Source organism: Megachile rotundata, chromosome 5 (assembly GCF_050947335.1).
Source record: "Megachile rotundata isolate GNS110a chromosome 5, iyMegRotu1, whole genome shotgun sequence".
NCBI lineage: Eukaryota > Metazoa > Arthropoda > Insecta > Hymenoptera > Megachilidae > Megachile > Megachile rotundata.
The window spans coordinates 12,114,977-12,136,004 of NC_134987.1; the positions used below are offsets into that span (position 1 = coordinate 12,114,977).

Genomic DNA, 21,028 nt, shown 5'->3' on the forward strand with positions numbered 1-21,028 from the left:
TTTTGACAATTTTAAAAGCATTAGAATCATAGTTTTATATGGGAGAAGTAATATGCAATATACAGTGGTGTATTGTGGAAGTAGTATACAGTGGGTGCTCGATAAATCCCTGATTTAGGGGCTTCAAGAAAATTTCCACTTGTGTCATTTAAAAAAATTGTTATAACCTCTCAAAGTTATTTGTGAGGTTATGTTTGCTACCAATGTACATTTTTAAAATGTCCTCCCAAAGTAACAAAACTATTCCAATTAAATTAACTAAACTAATCCTACTTTTACTAATATCTTGTTTACGCAAATTTCTATCTATGTATGAACCCTAATATTCGCACTAATTGCAAATTCAGCCCTCATCGAGCGTCGAAAGACGAGCACAGCTAAACGTCGTTTCCTCGAAGCGGCTCGTCCCCGTTAAATCCGAATATTACGAGAAAAATTGAATCGTTGCGGCACGCGAAGAGATTTCCACGAAAATCACCGTGAAAATGGGCTCGTCGTTTCCCGGTCGACGAAGAACGCGTCTTTTACCGACGAAAAAGAATTGATCGTCGTAAGGCGATAAAGAGAACCGGCGAAATATTTTATTTCGTGAATCCAAGGGAAAAAGCGGGAAAGACGACAACAGTTCGTAAGGAAGTCGATGAACCGGGAAAAAAGTAATAAATGATGGATCCTCGTGTCTGCTACACGTTACTCGTACAAGCGTGATTTCACTCCGACAATCTTTGCTTTTCTATCAGAAAATATTTTATTTTGATTTTTACAGATGACTTGATAATTGCTATGTAATTTTTGTCAGTTAACAAAATTAAGTATGCAAAGAGGTACACTTTACTTCAAAATTGTTATTTCATTTTTTGGATTCATTTATGTAAATCTTTTATGAAATCCTAGAAATTGTAACGAAACCTGTAATTTGTTATACATAGTTGTTTAATTTATTTGAAAATTGTCATCAAGTTTTTTAGATTCATTTATGTAAATATTTTATGAAATTTTAGAAACTGCAACAAAAACAGTAATTTGTTCTGCATAGTCATTTAATTTATTTAAAAATTATCATCACGTTTTTTGGATTCTTTTATGTAAATCTTTTATGAAATTTCAGAAACTGTAACAAAAACTTGTAATTTATTATCCATAGTCATTTAATTTATTTGAAAATTGTCATCACGTTTCTTAAATTCATTTATGTAAATCTTTTATGAAATCCTCGAAACTGTAACAAAACCTGGAATCTATTATGCATAGTCATTTAATTTATTTGAAAATTACCATCACATGTTTTGGATTCATTTATGTAAATCTCTTATGAAATCTTTTATGAATTATCTGTAACACAGTGATTTGCTGTGGTTAGTAATTTTATCCCAGTGTCACGAAATTATGTAGGCTACCCGAAACAGGCCAATCAGTTATCTGTTCCAGTTGCAACCAACAACATCCGAGGTTAATATCTGATTAACATCTAAATGTTACTCTTATTAACATATAAACTTCACGACAGCTCACGAAACACGTGAAGACAGTAGCAATGATCAAGTTGAAACAAGGTATTAAGTAGAGCAAGATTTGACCCAGCGATGGTGGTTAGAGGTCGAGGAATGGTGGATCGGATGATCCATCGAAGTGGATCGTGGGAGTGTGGCGGTTAGATTCAAATCGAGTCTTCTTCGATACTCACCTATGATGGTGTGCACCCTCACGGACAGCTGTGTCCTGAGAACGATCGAGTTCTTTCGACTGCAACAGACAGAAAAACAATATACGTTAATTAGTAATTCTAATAAGCGAGAACAGGTGCGGTGAAGATGGGTTAATCTTCAATCTGTCGGTTTTGGGGTTGCGATACAACTGGAGATGTGATATATGATAAATGTAATGTGTGGAAAATGTAAGGATACGGGGGAAGTATTTAAAATGTCTCAAAGTCTCAAAATTTCGAACCTGCAAAAAGATTCAAAATTCAACAAATTTGTAACTCTAAATGCCAAAGTCCCAAAGTTGTGTCATGATTCCAAACTTCATCCCATCTTATTTTAGCTTATACACTTATGAATAAAGTATACATTCAATTATATACTTACATACTAATATACCTATATACTAATTTTTCCTTGCCATCAATTACAATAAAACTACGTAAAGTATATATCAACCACATTCTCATGTACCTATTCTACCTTCACCAACAGTGAAACTGTTTGCTCTACCTTCAACAACTTAATTGCTCACCTCAAATAATCCACCCTGAGCACACATTCTCATCAGCGAAAGTTGATTAACCCCACCGATTACAAATAACTCAATTTACGCCGCGTGTGTAGAGCTTACGAAACGTTCAGTAAAACGCGCTCGTGCACGCGTCGCAAATATGAAAATAGGTTAGAGCGGCTTCGCGCGGAATCTGCTTCTATCGGGCTAGTCCTGGCGAACTTTAAGGCCCTGCGAACCTTCCCACGCCACACGTCCCTGAGAAACCACAGCGACCGTGTGCACAATGGGTTTCAAAGTCGGGGGAGACGGAAAAAAGGTGGGAGGACCAGAACGAGACGAAGACGAAGACACCGGCGGCTAGGCAGAGCGTCAAACGCATCCGGGGCAAAGAAGTCGGCTACGTACGCGCGTTAATAATGTTTCCGCTCGTTAAACGAGCGAGACGTAGCGCGATTACGTGTTTTGCTTTTCCCACAAACGAATACACCGGCCTTTTCGTCGTGTGCAAATGCTCCCCGAGGAACAGCGACGTACAGTCTACGGCAAATCTCGCTTTCTTGGGGAAAATATGGTAATCGAGGGAAGAGTGTCAGTAGTTGATTTATGGGGGTTTCTGAAGGGGTGGGAGACGTAGAACTTTGGGGAATTTGAAGAATTTGGAACATTTGAAAAATTGAGAAAATCTGGGAAATTGAGAAAATTGAGAAAATCTGAAAAATTTGTAAAATTGAGAAACTTGAGTAAATTGAGAAAATTGGGAAAATTGAGAAACCTAAGAAACTTAAAAAACTTAAAAAACTTGAAAAAAGTCGACAAAATTAAGAAATTGAACAAAATTGAAAAAATATAAAATTTGTAAATGTAGATAGAAAAATTTAATAATATAAAAACTAGCAACCTGAAAATCTTGAAAGCGCAAAACTTATCAAACACACTCACGAATTGAAAAATTAGCAAGTTAACGTGCGTGCCCTTATCTAAAGGAAGTGTACGTTGCACGCGAGCGTACTTAAACGCGGATGCTCGCTATTCCTCGAGATCGATCCGCGATTACACACGATTGTGTGTCTTCATGAAAATTTCAAGACACGATGAGAAATCGTTTTTCTATGTAATACAGCATTCGCCACGCTGCAACATTCTCGTACGGACAAGGCGTGAAATCTGAGTGAAAGATTAAGATCTAACAAGACAAGGATGGACTGCGTGTTTGCAACAAGGTGAAGCGTAAGTGTCGTGTGTACCAATTACCGTGAAACGGGGTGAATAGGAATGAGACTTTAGATAAGGTTAAATAATTCTAGGGAAATCTGATACACGTTACTTTACTTCTATGTTGTTGAAATACTTTGGATGTTTAAAAATGTTACATTTAGTTCAAGTTATTCTCGTTAGCCACTCTGTCTTTAAATATCGAACAAGATAACAATTTTTGCAGATTTTATTAGATACATTGATTAAGATTTTGTAATTTCTATCCATTGCTCTCGATTCTAGACAAATTTTTTAAGATGGAAATTTGTTTTTTTTTTGGTACACTAGGATTATAGACATCATCGGATGTTTTAGATATCAACTTTAGAATTAAGAGATTCAACAATAAATATATAAGGGGTGAACTATGTCTTTACCTCGACAACAGTTAATATACGTGTCTACAGAAGTATCTTAACTTCTGTGATTCAAAATGAGGAATTCAAGATAGGTTCGTATTCTGTACATTTAGTTTTGAAACTAAGAGTGCTGCAGCAAAAGTTAGCTCTAAAGAATCTTCATAATCAACATAATCTTAATTCAATACATATATGAACATCTACTCGCTAATCAAGTCTACAAGTCTCGCCAATCTACAATTCTTATCAAGCTTTCGCTATCTCGAAATATCACCAAGTTTTAATCGCACCATCTACGCGAATTCGTGATCCGTCGACTATCTCGTAAACAAACGATTTCCATGAGAATCGGGGGAAAAGAAGCCTCAGAACGGGTCGTTGGTTTCCCTTAAGAGAGTTGAAACGCGGCTACCAGAGGTTGCTCGAATAAATTAAAAACTTTCCGGCACGGGGCCAAGTTCAATGTCGGCTGACTGGCTGCCACGACGTCGACCTCGTCGTGTTTCCACGTAAACAGACCATTTCTGTCTTCTTTTCTTCGCATTGTATTCAATCCTCGGCCCCGTAATTGCCCTGTATTGTTCCACAATAATTACTCGAGAAGACGGACGAACGCTTGGCTTTTCTAAAATCTCAATTTCGCGGCAATCGAGATGGAAATTTCGAAAGTTATTCCAAAGATGCGACCGCACGAGGGTTGAGCGAGGAATTAGGGAATCGAATTGAATTTGCTTTTTGCTCGGGGCACACGGAAATTTAAATGAACTGGAGATACAGAGATTTAGTGGAGGAAAAGAACCTGGAGGAAAATTGGGATTTCAGGATGCAGAGGTATACCGGGTTCCGGGATTTAGCAAGTTTAATACCGTTTGACACTATGTTCTATAATATATGAATGTGCATTACATTCGTGATACGGCAGTGTAAATGAAGACTCGAATTTTTACTGTGAAGTGAATTTTGGGTTCAATTCTGATTATAGTCGGTACAATCGAGGATCTCTAAATATAAATTATACTTAATATATCAAGTTTCTTCATTTGGTCAAACCTGATAACCTGGTACTCTTGCAAGATTGCTATTATGCACTTTTAAAGTTTGATCATTTTTTAACTTTATAAATTTGAGAATATCATAAAGTCAATCTGTAAATAGGAAATTTGACAAGTTAAGTAGGAAATTTGAATGACACAAAAATTTTTGATACAAGATGTATGATATATCCTAGGGTAGGTTAGTAGCTAATATGACGTACCAACACAATTCCATATCAAATCATAGATACTGAAAACTTTGACGATCCTGAGTATTCGTGTGCACAGTGAGGTAATTACAGTGAGGTACTCCAACCAGCTTAAATTTTTTCAAATCCTCCCCAACTATACCTTTGCGAACCCGCTCCAGTATCCGCAAAATGTTCCATCATTACAGCAATTCGAAATCGGCGTAATCCTCGAAACAGCTCGTAACCCGAACCGATTCTAGACCTCGTCTGCATAGATCGCAAAGGTACTCGAGCCGTTGAATGGAACTCTATCAAGCTACTATGGAACGGCTGGCCCGGAAAAACAAGCCGATCGTATCGCGGAGCAGCGGTCCTCGAGATCGACTAGAGGAGTCGGAACTCGATGTAAATGCGATCTCTCAGCCTCTCTCGTCGCTTGCCATCTTGCCGGCACCAAGTGCACCCGCGGGAGAACGAAAACCAGCTAGGGGAACGTTCCCTTGCAAATGGAATGCAAAATCCTGGACGGTGTCGATGCTCGTGGGAACTTTCGTCGTCGTCGTTGGTGAACACGGCGACGAAAGTCCCGACGAAAGGATTTCCAATCTCTTTTAATGGCGCATTAATCGCGACTCGGAGAGGACGGAACAGCCGGATCAGGGGAAAACGGAGCGAGAGGATAACAGAAAGGAGGGAGGCTCGTCGCGATAACCCTCCTACAGCACCAAACGGTTTTCAATCGACGACGACGACGACGAGGCGACCGATAGTCTGCGAAGTTTCCACCGAATACCGATTATCGATACTCCCGCATCCACAGGCTCAACGCGCGGCAATTTCTTGCGAGCGTTATGAAGTGCCGTTTAATGGCCCTTGCCTGATACCGAAGCGCACAGCTGACACTGGACTAGATGAACAGAACTTGAACGACTATCAAGTGATTCTTGCTTGGAAAATTGGTTTATGGACGACGATGTACTTCTTGCTCTCTAATTAACACGATCGTCATCTACCTGTGTGCTTATAACAACCCTTGAAGAAAGGGTTCATTGTTAGATTGATCGTCAATTATGGCAGGTGGCTGACATTTCTTAGTTGAAGAGTTTTTAAGTTATTTCTTTATTATCAGCTGCTGCTGTCTGTCTCACTATACATCACATGTATAACACTATGGACTCTGCTAAAAGTACCTATTTATAATTGTTGTATTAAACTAAATGGTGAGTGTGAATCACTTTTTAAATGCAAAGGTGAATTAGAAGAAACTGACATTTGTGGCCAAACATTATAATACAAATTATGAATAACGAAGCTGTCGAACAAGGGTGTATTTTTCTTATTGGCAAGTAGCAGTTCTAAAACTTCATGAGTTTGATGAATTTTTTTTGAAGTTATTATTACTTATTATTAATTGCTACTGTTGGTTGTTTCACTGTGTTTAAACACCACATGTAAAGCTTTTGGTGACCACATAACTATAGAGTCAGTTAACAAATATTTGTTTCAAACTGTTGTATTCAACTGAATGGCGAATGTAAGCCAACATTTCAAGTGCAAATTTCATCCTTTAATATTAATTTAATCTTTCAATTTTATCTTTTAATCTGATATAATATTTAATATTGCGTTAATATATGATCTGTTATTGTGTCAAAATTAAGAGGCTTGAAAAGTTTTCCTTTGCTGCACCTAAAAAACCAAATTTGCATTGATATAAGACCACTCCCTGGTCAACGGCCTTGGCCTAATTACCGTTTCCTCCAATCAATCGAAATTACACACCCGATGCGATATATCGAAGAAACTTTCAACGGAAATGCAGGAAACAAGCGGGTCATTCAGACAGGTTCAGTATAATTTCGCCTGTCATTAAAAATGCTAAGCTGTCAGGCTACGGGTAAGGCAAGTTGCACGAAACGGAATTACGCCGAGCGTCAGAAACTTTCGAGGATCATAACCTAATTGGCCTATCACGGATTATAATGAACCTGCTTGAAACTTATCGAACGGAAAGAAATTTCCGACACGAATATACTTCTGCAGGTTAAAGTACTCTTAATTATCGTTGCGGATCAGGTAGAAATATTGCGAAGCAATTCTCGAACGTGAACTAAAAATGTCTATCGGTTCTTTGCTCGAGTTTAAGGTGAAGTTCGAGTGATTTGAAATTGAACTCAAATGCGTTCAGCGCGAATTAAGGCTAAGCTAAATTTACGTCGATTGTGACTCACGCTACGAAAGAGGATACAGAAACTTGTCTTTGAATTGTGCGAACTAGACAGGCTTAATCAAAGCTCATCTTGGTGCATTAACTCTTTCAAAAATTTCTATGTGATTTTAGAGCTGTGGATTTGTAGATTTTTAGATATTTGGGTCATCAAGGTTTTAGATCTAGATAGGTCCATAAATCCTTAGGTTTCCAAGTCACTTTCTAAGTAAATTTCTAGGTTTACAGGAAGCTAGATTTATAAGCTTCTAAGTCCATAGCTTCTTAGATGGATTCTTAGATCCCTAATTCCATAAATATCTACGTCTACAGGTATCTCAGATCCATGGGTGATTAGATCCATACATATCTACTTCTGAAGGTAGCTCCATAAGGTAGCTCCATCTGACTAGGTCCATAGGCATTTAACTAGTTTCAACACTTCACAATCCATAGATTGTGAGTCCATAGATTCAATGATCCATAGATCATTAATTCCATAGATATCTTGATCCATAGATTCCTAGATTCACCGATTTCTCGATAGACTCCTAACTCCTTAGAATCTACTTTTATAGTATTCGGGTCCACATATCACTCATAGATTTCTCAATTTATAGGCTCCTATTCTGTGGATACCAACATCTACAGACGTCTAGATCCACAGCTGTTTAGTTAGATAAGTATCTCCTTCTGCAGGCTACTAGATTCATGTCTGCTTCTGTAGGCTACTAGGTCCATAGATGTCTACTTCTGTAGGCTACTAGGTTCATAAGTATCTGAATTCTGAGGTTCCTCGATAGGTTCCTAACTCCATAGGCCCTAGATTCGTAGATTCATAGATTCACAGACATAGTCTTATGTCTCACACACAATGTATATGTCTCTATGTGTCTCCAAGTCCATGTCTCTACATGTCTCCAAGTCTCTATATGTCCCCAAGTCCACATCTACCTACTCTAATCCTAAATCCACACATCCTCAGGTCCATAGACCCCTAATATTTCTACATCCCCATATTTCCACATTCCTAAACTCCTACTTACATTAAAATAACAAGTACTCTACAGTGACAGTCTACATCGTCTTCCTGTCAACACTAATTTGTCTACCAATGTTGTAACAATTGAATTTGACTTTTACGACAAGACACAACTTTAAATCAATGTATAACGATACTAAACGATATTGAGTAACGAAGATATGTAGTTAACAGGGATTATTTGAATACAACGAATGTACAAAGGAATTCAGTACAGTATCTTGATACTGGGCCAAACGACAAGCAGCAGTTTGTCACGGATAAAACTGCCAATTGGCCATTGGCATCTCGACGGTCACTTTATATCTAGGGAAACGCTAAACGACAGACGACCGCGAGAATTACGAGCTTCGAGAAAAATGTGCAATTCGCCGTTGAAGAATTTGTGGCGTTCCAACAATTTCGAGAATCACGGCCGCATTTAGACGGACAAAGATATTGGATTCTTTAACCCTCCGTGTTTTATATTCGCGGTGAGAGTTGTGGGAAATGGCGTTGTGAGAGTATCGATAGTAGTTGTCGGATTGTGAGATCAACGTTTTAACACTTAGGTTGATATTGATATTATATTAATGCATTTATGGAGTCAGTATGTGAAGTGAGTCATATTTTGTCGGATACAATATTGAACCTCTTAATTAATTATCTACGAGACTAAAAACTGGTTCATTTAAATAGTGTGGTACGAAAAAAAGTAAAGAAAGGATGTTTTCTTATGTGGAATAGGAAAATATTAAGATAGCAGAGTGGTAAAATAGTGAAATATTATAGTAAAATGGTAAAATGGTAAAATAATGGAGTAGAAAAATAGTAAACTAGTAAACTAGTAAACTAGTAAAATAATAAACTAGTAAACCAGTAAAATAATAAAATAGTAAAATAGTAAAATGGTAAAATGGTAAAATGGTAAAATGGTAAAATAGTAAAATAGTAAAATGGTAAAATAGTAAAATAGTAAAGTAGTAAAATGTCAACTATCAAGTCGTCAAAGTCAAATAATCAAACAATAATACAACAATAATTACATTAACATAAAATAACCATGATAAATGGCAAATTGGCTTTGGTTTTAGAAATTATTACCAAGTATGTAAGCAGCCATTTATAGCTATCAATTGATTCATTATTATGATATGATACCTTACTATTTATTGCTACTGATTTATTACTGTGAAAGCGATAGAATTTCCGTGGGCAGACAATTCTCCGGACATGAATGCCATTGAAAATGTCTAGAGCCTACTTATATCACTTGTACATTCATCATCGGTGACCATATTATTCAATTCAAAAATGACTGTATGTGTGTGACAAAATAATGAAGACATAAAGGATATAAGGTAACATATACGAAACACGTATATATTAGAATCTTGTTTAATAGGAGAAGTTGGATATTTTTATGAGAAATAGAAGCAAAATTAATCCCAAATTAGTAAACTTCCAGATTTGGACAATTTTCAGGGTTTCCACATTTCTAAATTTTTAAATATTCAAATATTCAAATATACGAATTTCTAAGTTGTCAAATTTCCAAAATTGCAAATCCTCAATTTCTGAAATTTCCAAAATTGCAAATTTTCGAATTTCTGAACTTCCAGATATGAAAATATACAAATTCCTTAAATTATTGAATCCCCAATTTCTGAAATTCCCAATATTATAAAATCCATCAATCTCCAAACCTACAAAAGTCAAACTATACAAATCCCTAAATCATCGAATCCCCAATTTCTGAAATTCCCAAAATACCAAATCCCCGAAATTTTAAACCTTCAGATATCAAATACACAAACCCCTAAATCATGCAATAACCAAATTTCTAAATTCCCAACTACCCAAATGTTCAAATCAAAAACAAACAATTCAACTTCTTCAGAACCAAACTTCTCAAAAACTACCATTCTCAAAAACCAACGACTATAAAAATCACCTTACAAAACAGCAATATACAAAAGTCTTCAAAATCATTCGATATTACGAGTTATAGAAAAAGTAGAAACTTGTTAAACAGTAATTAATTCATCGTTCGACGATGTGCTCGATGTCCTTGGCAGAAGTTGACCGGTTTATTGCGCGAATCCCGAAGCCGTGAACGTCGATGACAATTTCTGCAATTTGCTCGAAAAGCCGGAGAATCTTGTTCTCGAGCCTAATGACTCAACTCTTGGCAGATCATAGACCGAACATTTTATTTCTGTGCTTTGTTGTTTCGCTTAGTTTCTTGCATAATTCGGCAGAAAGATCCAGCAAGTTTTCGAAGAAGCTGCGTGAGAGGAGCTACCCGAATAGAGATCGTTTCGTAATAGAATCGTGTAACAGAAAACACTGATACGGTATAATGTGGATTTATGAATGATGTTTTGATATTTGGGTATAGAGAATTTTGGAAATTGTAAGAGGTGGTGATTTTTAATTTTGAGAATTGATAAGTTCGGGAATTTAAAAATTTGGGGATTTGGTATTTTGGGAATTTTAATATTTAGAGATTTGGTATTTTTGGATTTTGAATATTTGGAGATTTGGAATTTTGGAATTTTTAATATTTGGAGATTCGGAATTTCACTAATTTCGATATTTAGGGATTTGGAACTTTGGAATTTTCAATATTTGGAGATTTGGTATTTTAGGATTTTGAATATTTGGAGATTCGGAATTTTGGAATTTTCAATATTTGGAGATTTGGTGTTTTGGGATTTTGAATATTTGGAGATTTGGTATTTCTCCAATTTCAATATTTGAAGATTTGGCATTTTGCAATTTTCAATATTTGGAGATTTGGTATTTTGGGATTTTGAATATTTGGAGATTTGGTATTTCTCTAATTTCAATAATTGAAGATTTGGAATTTTGCAATTTTCAATATTTGGAGATTTGGTATTTCACTAATTTTGATATTTGGGAATTTGGAATTTTGGAACTTTTAATATTCGGTGATTTGGAATTCTGTAAATTTTAGAACTTGGTGTTTTGAAATTATAGGAATTAAAAAATGTGGTGATTAGGATGGGGGGTGAATTTAAAAATTCACAAAATTCCTAATTATATAAATGTTTATATATATTCGGAATTTTGTATCATAATTCAGTGTAAAAAAATCAAAATTTCAGAATTTAAAAATTGAGACCTTCTCAAATGCACCTCCCACAGAATCGTCCCTGAATCAAACAACCTCGAATTCGATCGAAAATCAAGGGTGACATTCGCGAATAAAATGATCGACGGCGATGGGCGTTGAATGATTGCGCAAGAATTCTCTGCTGGTAAGGTCACCTCTGTCTCCCCATTTCGGTCCATAAATCATTTAGGAATTAACCCCTCTAATTGGTCCCTCGGTATTTAAATCGACGACACTCGGTCGCGGCTATGAGAACGCGGACGTGTAAAGCCGCGTACACTCACACTCTTTCATGGATCACGTTTTTACGCGGTCGATTTAATTCGCTCGTATAATTAGTCGCTGCTTCCCGAGTCAGCTCGAATGTTGTCAACGTTCTAATTCGAGTTTTCAATTCATCGTTGTTGAAAACTTCAGTGTCGAGGAATAAAATTCGAGCCAAGGTGACGAACTTGTACGATCATTTTCAGGAGTTTGATTTCGATTGTCGTTCAAGGTTGTGAAACTTGAGAGCGGGTTATAATTTAAGAGATCATCGTTACTGTGATTTATGGATCTTTGATATGTTCAGTATTTGTAGCTGGTGACTCAACTGTGATTATTACAGTAAGATAGTAATTACTATTTTATTGATTTGGCAGATGATATAAGGGTTTGTAGTTTGAACATAATGACTGAAGTGATGTATGTTAATGAACGTTGGTATAAGTTGTTTTCGATAATACTTTGGGAAAAGTACAGTATGTCACAAGGTTTCTTTGTTTGAGTACACAGTAATTGACTTGAATATAATTTAATATTATTCAACATCATATATATGTACCCACATGCATATATGTATATATGTATCCACATGCACATATGCATATATGTACCCACATGCACATATGTATACATATGTGTACCAACATACACATATGTATGTATGGACCCACATGCACATATGTATATACGTGTTCATATGCGCATATATATGTATGTACCCACATGCACATATGTATACGTATATGTACTCACATGCACATAATGTACATACGTGCTCACATGCACACATATATATATACGTGCCCTCATGCACAACGTGTACATGTACTCATGCCTTCCTGTGATTATTAATCATAACCTAACCATAATTAATTATTAAGTCTTATATTCATTAATATCTGAATTTCCACATATGAACTTGAAAGTAGATATGAATATGATATGTGAACTTTGAAATTCAAGTCTACTAAAACTCACAAATAGATTTATTAAAACCATTCCTCCTCCAAAAGCAGAATTTAATGAAATTGAAAAATAGTACATCGTTCTATGCAAATTTAAAGATAGTTTGTAATATCGTTCTACAGAAGTAGAACTAATGCTACTTCATGCAAACAGAACTTAGAATAGAAATCGTACACGGATTTCACAAAGGTTGGGAAACCCTGTTTGCACGATAAATCCAGAAGCTTCAATCGGTTTAAACGCGGATTTAACTACAGAACGATCCATCAAGCAGCTAACCAGAAAACGATTGATATTTCATCAAGCAGGCATCAATGGTCATTGAAGGCACGTGAGAACCGTCATCGCAGTGTCGATCTTGTGAATGCAACAGAATCGTTCGAAGCCTTCCCGATCGGTTCACCGTTCGATCATCGGGATTCACGCGTTGATCGATGATCGATCGATGCGTGACGGCACGCTTCCCTTCCGTTTTCACTGAGTTGCAGAAGAGCTAAGATTTCGACGAACCCCGAAGGAAACGAACGTCCGTTTGTTCCTCGTGTCACGGTTCGTGATCGACGAAACACGAGTGAAAGCGAGGAATACGAACAATCGGGTGTCGTAGGATCGTGAACCGTTTCGTGATTGCATACGTTCGTCAGAATCAAATTCGATCTGAAGGGTTGACACAATAGCAACTTTCGTTTTGAAGTCTGTTTTCTTAGCTGGGTTCTTGAAACACTCGTACGAGTTTTCGTGTTGTTGCGTTTCAGTTATTTGTATAACGTTTGGAGAGAGTTTTGGAGGAGACTCTTTTACTGCTTAATATGAAATTCTTTGTACTGCTAACATTTATTATAAATAATACAATTTTTTTCACTTATTTTTATTTTTCATTTTTTTCTCTATTTTTTCATTTTTTAGGCTCTTTAGTTTTATGTTTTATTCTGTAATTTTCTGTAATTAATTTTTCACCAACTGTTAAAGATAAGTCTTAATTTTTAACAGCCATTAAAATTACGTTATACATTCTTGAATTTAGAGTTTGATTTTACTCTGGACTTCAGTTTTTGATCTTCAACTTATGGTAGCTACAAAGTTGCATAAGTAGTTGGTCAAAGCTAGATAATTACTTCCTGAGGCGCCTGGAATCATCATACGAGGTTTTATGACGAAATAAAAAATGAAAAGGAGAAGTCGAGCAAGTTGCAAAGAAGAGGGCTTTGAGTGAAGCGCTTTCATGTTATACGTGTTCACATGCTGCTGTACAGTTGAAAAATTCTTTTATGACTACTATAAATAAGCCAGCTGCATTTCCTTTTATTTTCATCAGCATTGTGTCTTACTAAATGTTTAAATTTGTAAATATGCTGCTCACATTTTATTCGTATTACTTTAACTGTGAGTTCATACATAAATCATACTTTTAAAAATAAATATCTTTTTTATTCTATATAGGTATGTAACATGAAACAAACATTAGTGTTCAACTTATTTTTGCTTCATATTATGAATCACATGTATGTTTCAAATATACACATACATACATATAGATGTTCACATATGTATACATACATATGCATATAAACATACATACATGCATACACATACATACATATATATACATATACATACATGTACAAATATACATATGCGAACACAGAGGTCTTACACATGAAAAGTGATGAACAACTTCGATGAATCCCAATGTTGATTACGTGTTAATTACCATGTAGAACATCTTCATTAACACTTGATGTAATAAGTACTAGAACAATGATCGCTCTACAAGAGCTACACAAGTATCAATCGATCCCAAGAATCGACAAGCACAGAAACCAGCCTTGAAGATCCATTCCAAATCTGTCTAACAAAGTAAACTAGACAACCCGGTTACACCGCTTCCATGAAACAGTCTGCATCGACTTTTCACGGGCAAAAGTAAGAAAGTGGAATTTCATGGATGCCTTCATAATTTCCCTCATGATTCCTTGAATACTGACTCGATGCAGAAAAAACTGTATTGTTGGGGATATAAATTTGAGTGTGTGGGAAATTAGGATTTTTGGAGTTTGAGAATTTGGGGATTTGGGAATTTGGGAATTTGGGGATTTGGAGAGTTGGGGAATTTGGGGATTTAGGGATTTGGGGATTTGGGAATTTGGAGAATTGGAGATTTGGGGATTTGAGAATTTGGAGAGTTGGAGATTTGAGGATTTGGAGATTTGGGGATTTGGGAATTTGGGAATTTGGGAATTTGGAGAGTTGGAGATTTGAGGATTTGGAGATTTGGGGATTTGGGAATTTGGGAATTTGGGAATTTGGAAAGTTAGAGAGTTGGAGATTTGGGGATTTGGCTGGAGAGTTGAAGATTTGTGGAATTAAGGATTTGGAGATTTGGAAAGTTGGAGATTTGGGAATTTACAAACTTGATAACCTAAAAATTTACAAATTTCTAAATCTGAGAGTCTGAAAATATACAAATTCCTAAACCTAGCAATCGTAAAATCTGAACTTGATAAATTTCCAAATGCAAAAAACCAAAGTTTCGAAAATACAAAAAGTACATCCAAAGTCCCAAACTTTAAAAGATTGTAAAGAACTCTCCCCTTCCCCGTTACATCGGATCCAAAACTTAAAAAATGCAAATATTCGGAATTCGTAAACGAGATATCGAAGAATTCACTCGAACCGCGATCGATTTCGCGGAGATACCCCGACGTGACCATTCGCTCGTTCGTTCCAATTATTCAAATGCACTCTTGCACTCGCTGCACCTGTTGCATCGCAGACGGGGCCGCGCCATCGAACCGTTTCGCCCCGCGCTTCCTGAATAATTGCTCGAGACGCGGCAGGGAATATTTTACGCATAATTCCGTGGGAATATCGTTCAACAGCTTAGTTGCTCTTTGATACGCCCAGGGAAATTCTTTCTTTTGTAGACGTTGATGAAGTTAAGCCCACGTTTCTGTTTTTAATCCTTACGTTGCATCCTGTGCTTCCAGATTCTTATGTTCGTATGTTTCTCTCACGCACGTTTAGTATGGTAACTATTCGGTTTTAGTGCTCATTAAATACGTGGCCCCTTTTTAGTCTTAATCCTTAGATTATGGGGTCTTTATTGGCTCCGCGTTATGGGCTAAAGGAATTTTAACATATTTACCTACATGTTATTACTGATCATTTTTTTCTATACTTTTTCTATTAATTTTTATTTTTCTGTATTAGTTTGTAATTATTTTTCATACTCGATACTCATTGTCGTTATACTCATTGTGGAATACAATTTAAAAAAATTAAATTTTGTTTAAACAATTAAATAATGTCGTGTCAGACCACAAATTATTTTTACATTATATTATGCTTCAAATTTGATATTATCAATTATTCATCTTTTATCACAAACTGATCATATGACAGAATTTTAGTTTCATCTTTTTCACATTCTGATTACCATTTTCTGTTCATCAAATATTCTATCAATTAGACATTTTATTTTTGACAATTCTGATTTATTTTGTTGACAATACTTAGCACTTTTCACTACAAAAATATGCACATGTAAAATTCAATTGATACTATCAAAAGTAGAATTAAAATAAAATTTCAAAATAGAATTACAAGGCAAAGAGTTAAAAATCAAATTACAGTAGAATTAGAATAAAATTTCAGATAAAAGTATTTATTGTTGAATATGTCAAATTCAAATAAATGACGTCTACATAAAATCTGCATTTCTCAGGTATAAAATCCACAATCTTCTCGTATAAAATCTACATTCCTCACAGGTAGCATTATATAAAACCGAAATTTCGGTTGCACAAAATCCCAAAATAACATCCAGCTGCCATCAACTCGAAGCAAGAAAAAGTGGTCTTCGTCCCGAAGAGCCACTAATTTGTGAAGCTAATCTCGAAGCCGTCACCACAAATATCTAGAATCGTGTAAATTACCAGTAAGGTGGCATCCCGTGGTCGCAGTCTCATGTCCTCGAAGTAATGAAACGATAACGTCGCACTCAGCAGGATCACTGTTAATCACAGCGTACACTTAGCACAAACGAGGCATCACCATAAAGAGGAAACCGTAGAAACATCACGATCGCGTATATACTGGAGTTGATCGGAGGAAGAGGAGAGCACTCGCGACGTTCTCGAGGTCTAAGCAACGACTGGCTGCTACCAAGATGGCTTGGTGGCCAGCCTGGTCCCCGCGTTCGCCACAATAGAAACTGGTGGGAGATCAAAACGCTGACTGGTCGCTAATGCACGCGTATATACACGCGTTCACTCCGGAGGTGCACGCGTGCCCTCCCGACGAGCTGCACGTGTGGGTCGGGAAATCCACCTGGAGGGTTTAGTCAGTGAACGGTCGTCGGCTTGCCAAAAGTGTAAGTGGAGACGGAATTGCGCAACCGACTAACGGTTCGGTATGCTGAATGAATAAGCCGAAGCGTGGCGCGTTAATGAATCGATCGCGGAATGCTGCGAGGCGTTGGGCACGGGACTTGTTCTATTCTGTCTCTCCAAATCACCTTTAAGGCCTTCTTCACGCGTTAACGCGGTGAATTGGACAGCACAATCATCGACCTATGATTTGAGTTTCATATTATATTCTTGGTCACGAGTCATGTGTGACGAATTGATGTGCTGCTTTAGTTAAATCATTTACGAATTTTGGTTAGACTATGGAGTCCAATGAGTAGAGTGGAGTCCAATGAGTAGTCTGATTATGAAGTCTAATAGTTTGATTGCAGTATGAAGTCTAATAAGTCTAATTACACTAGGGAGTTCAATAAGTAGTTTCATTGAATGTGGAATATAATGAATAATATTAGTCTATGGAGTCTAAGAAGTAGTCTGGTTAGACTGCAGAGTTCGGTAATCTGATTAAACTATGGAATTTTAGAGTCTGATTATGAAGTCTAATAGTGAAACTAAACTATAGAGTTCAATGAGTAAAATGGAATCCATGGAGTCCTGATTATGCAGTCTAATAGTTTGATTACAATATGAAGTCTATTAAGTCTGATTACACTAAGAAGTTCAACAAGTCTGATTAAACTAAGAAGTTCAACAAGTCTGATCGAATATGGAATACAATGAATAATATTAAAGTATGGAGTCTAAGAAGTAGTCTGGTTAGACTGCAGAGTTCTAACAGGTAACCTGATTAAACTATGGAATTTTAGAGTCTGATCAGATTACGAAGTCTAATAGTGAAACGAAACTACAGATATGTGACAACGAGAACATAATTTCAATTGATTCTAAACATGAACAGGTCCCCATGTCCAAATACATCAAATGATATCAAGTACAAGAATCAACGATTATTCCTTTCGAATCTTTGTTTAACGCCTTGGTAATACACGATACTATTAATAATTGCAAATGGTTATGTCTAGCTCGCAGAATCGTACTATGCTTGTTCTGATTTATTTCACATGCACTTAACATTATTAACCTTTCGCCTCACTATCTTTTCAGCTGTTACGTCAGTCTGAGCCTATTATTCACTCCTGCTATGTTAAGACAAATACAATATACTTAAAATGTTGTGTAAACTATAATTATAATAAACTACAATCACTTATTTTAAAAATATGTGTCAGGTATTTCATGTTTGATTTGCGTCACAATGATGCATATGTGGTGTGTACGTATTTGGTACGTATATGGTATATGTGTATTTTATATATTCTTCAAATTAATTATTAATCTTGTACACTATCAAAAGAGTTGTAATCTTCATCTAATTATTATCGACTTGAAATCAGTAATATAATGGATACACAAATGCATGTACATATGTGATACTTTACTGAAGTAACACACATATGTCACCCTTGTGAAATATGTAACATACGTAATAATTATGATATGTAATATTTTATTCCTTCAATTTGCGAAAAACATCCCTGACAATATTAACAAAATACTTGAAAAACGGAAAACATGTAAAAGAATTAAAAAATTTTCAAAGAAGCTAAGAGAACAATTTCAAAAGCAAATCAATCTCAATAGCAGATAACGTTTGCAGGGCACCGTTACATCGCTGTGTAAACGCCCGACAATTCGAAATATCAACTCAGTCCTATCCCGTGATCGATGTCCGAGCTTCTGATTCAGTGCAAGACCATGTTCGAATTTACTCGGATCCATATCATGCGTAGCGGAGAATAAGGGGACACAATATCCGTGTAGCAGCGTTTAATTTACTTAACACGGATATGCAACGCAGCCTGGGTATCGTCCACGCTCCAGTAATTACGCATGCAATTTCACTGCAAGGCCCTTAGGGTACGTCGAGGTCAAGCAATCTTACGGCGCCAACTCCCTGACAATTTCGCTTTTCGAATCGAGACCACGGCACCGATCGAGCATGAAACGCACTCATTGTCGGTGATAGGCGTTTAGGTCGAAGGAACAAAAAGATTTACCTTGAAAGATAGAAGTTTAAGGAAGGTTAAGGAGTTTTTAAGGTTACGTGTGTTGGATAGATAGGTGTGGTAGGTAGAAATTTTGTGTGGAGGTAGGTGGAGAGTTGTTGGGAGATTTGGGAGACTTGGGAGGTGAAGAGTTTGGAAATTTTAGGAATTGGGGGTTTGGAGGTATGGACAGGGAGTTTGGGATATTGGGAGTTTGCGATATGGGAGCTTGGGACATAAGAGTTTGGGACATTGATAGTTTGAGACATTGCTAGTTTGGAACCTGAGAGTTTGGGACATTGCTAATTTGGGACATTGCTAGTTTGGGAAATTGTTAATTTGGGAAGTTCAAATATGTCAAAGTTGGAATTTGGGGAAGTGGAAATTTGAGAAAGTGGAATTTGGGAAAATTGGAATTGGGAAAGGTGGAATTTGGGGAAGTGGAAATTTGGAAAAGTTGGAACTGGGGAAAGTGGAATTTGGGGAAGTGGAAATTTGAGAAAGTTGGAATTGGGGAAAGTGGAATTTTGGAAAGTTGGAATTGGGAAAGGTGGAATTTGGGGAAGTGGAAATTTGGAAAAGTTGGAACTGGGGAAAGTGGAATTTGGGGAAGTGGAAATTTGAGAAAGTTGGAATTGGGGAAAGTGGAATTTGGGAAAGTTGGAATTGGGAAAAGTGGAATTTGGGGAAGTGGAAATTTGGGAAAGTGGAATTGGGGGAAAGTGGAATTTGGAAAAGTGGAAATTTGGAAAAAGTGGAATTTGGAAAAGTAGAAATTTGGAAAAGTGGATATTGGACAAAGTTAAAATTTGGAAAAGTAGAAATTTGTGAAAGTCAAAATTTACGAAAGTGAAATTTGGGAAATTCAGAAATTGAAAATTTGAACTCCATTATAAACCCAAAATGAACAAATTTGCTACCTGAATTTTCAAGTTTAAAAATTTAATTCCCCAACGCAAAAATAAATGGAGAACAATTTTCCTCCTTACTCGAAGAAAGCAAACATTGTATCGAAGTGTACATTGGATAGCATAGCATACGTAGAAAGTAGATCTCGTGGCAGAAAAATATTTCTCTTTGAAGAAGTACTAATTAAGTTTCATTCGCGAATCAGCATTGAATCGTACCTACATTCGTTGAAGTGGTACGATAACGGTGCACACGCAGGGCTTCGAAGATACAACCGATATTCTTCCGGTTCTTTTCTGATCACTGCTCACGAAACTAGGTCGTCGATCGATTGAATTTTTTTGACGAACATAAATTGCAGTGGGCTCTCGTTGCACATTTGTATTCGCTCCAGTTTGATCACTGATCAAGTCTAAAGGTGCATTTGTACTGGACGAACGGTGAAGGTCCGGTCATGGTCATAATTTTCATTTTTTGAATTTTTTTATTTTTACTATTGTGGATTTTTTAATTTTTATGTTTCTGAGCTGGGACTTTTTTAAACTTCTACTTTTTCCAAACTTCGAGTTTTGAGAATTTTTAATTTTCTGAATTTCTTGATTTTTAGATTTCTATATTTCTGGATTTCTACATTTCTGAATTTTTACTTTTGTGAATTTCTATTTTTTTGAATTTCTACATTTCTTAATTTTAATATTTCTGTTTCTAAATTTCTGAATTCTTAATTTTGCAAATTTCCAAGTTTTGCAATTTGCTTCTAAACTTCTGAAATTTCTCAAGTTTCTCAAATTTCTCAAATTTCTCAAATTTCTCAAAATTCTCAAATTTCTAAATCCCCAAATTTGTTACTAAAATACTTATACCTAGAAATTAAAAATATTTTTGTACCGAATGACTACAAATTCAAAAATATCGCAATTTAAACACAAAAAGCAATACACTTCCATGAACATTCTGTTAATCATACACTTCATTTCTTTCTGGCAATCATCAAATTCCGGAAATTTATGTTTTCCTCCTTTAGGAAAATCTGTAACTACGCAATTTTAAATTAAA

General features: G+C 36.1%; 1 protein-coding gene across 2 annotated transcripts in view; it reads right to left on the reverse strand.

The window, feature by feature from the left end:
- Fhos (Formin homology 2 domain containing) overlaps nt 1–21,028 on the reverse strand; it is a 284,475-nt gene that overhangs the window by 100,876 nt on the left and 162,571 nt on the right. For both annotated transcript variants that reach the window (XM_076532146.1, XM_076532145.1), the window contains exon 4: nt 1,685–1,743. In XM_076532146.1, the coding sequence (XP_076388261.1) occupies nt 1,685–1,743 (59 nt within the window). The remainder of the gene's footprint in view (nt 1–1,684; nt 1,744–21,028) is intronic.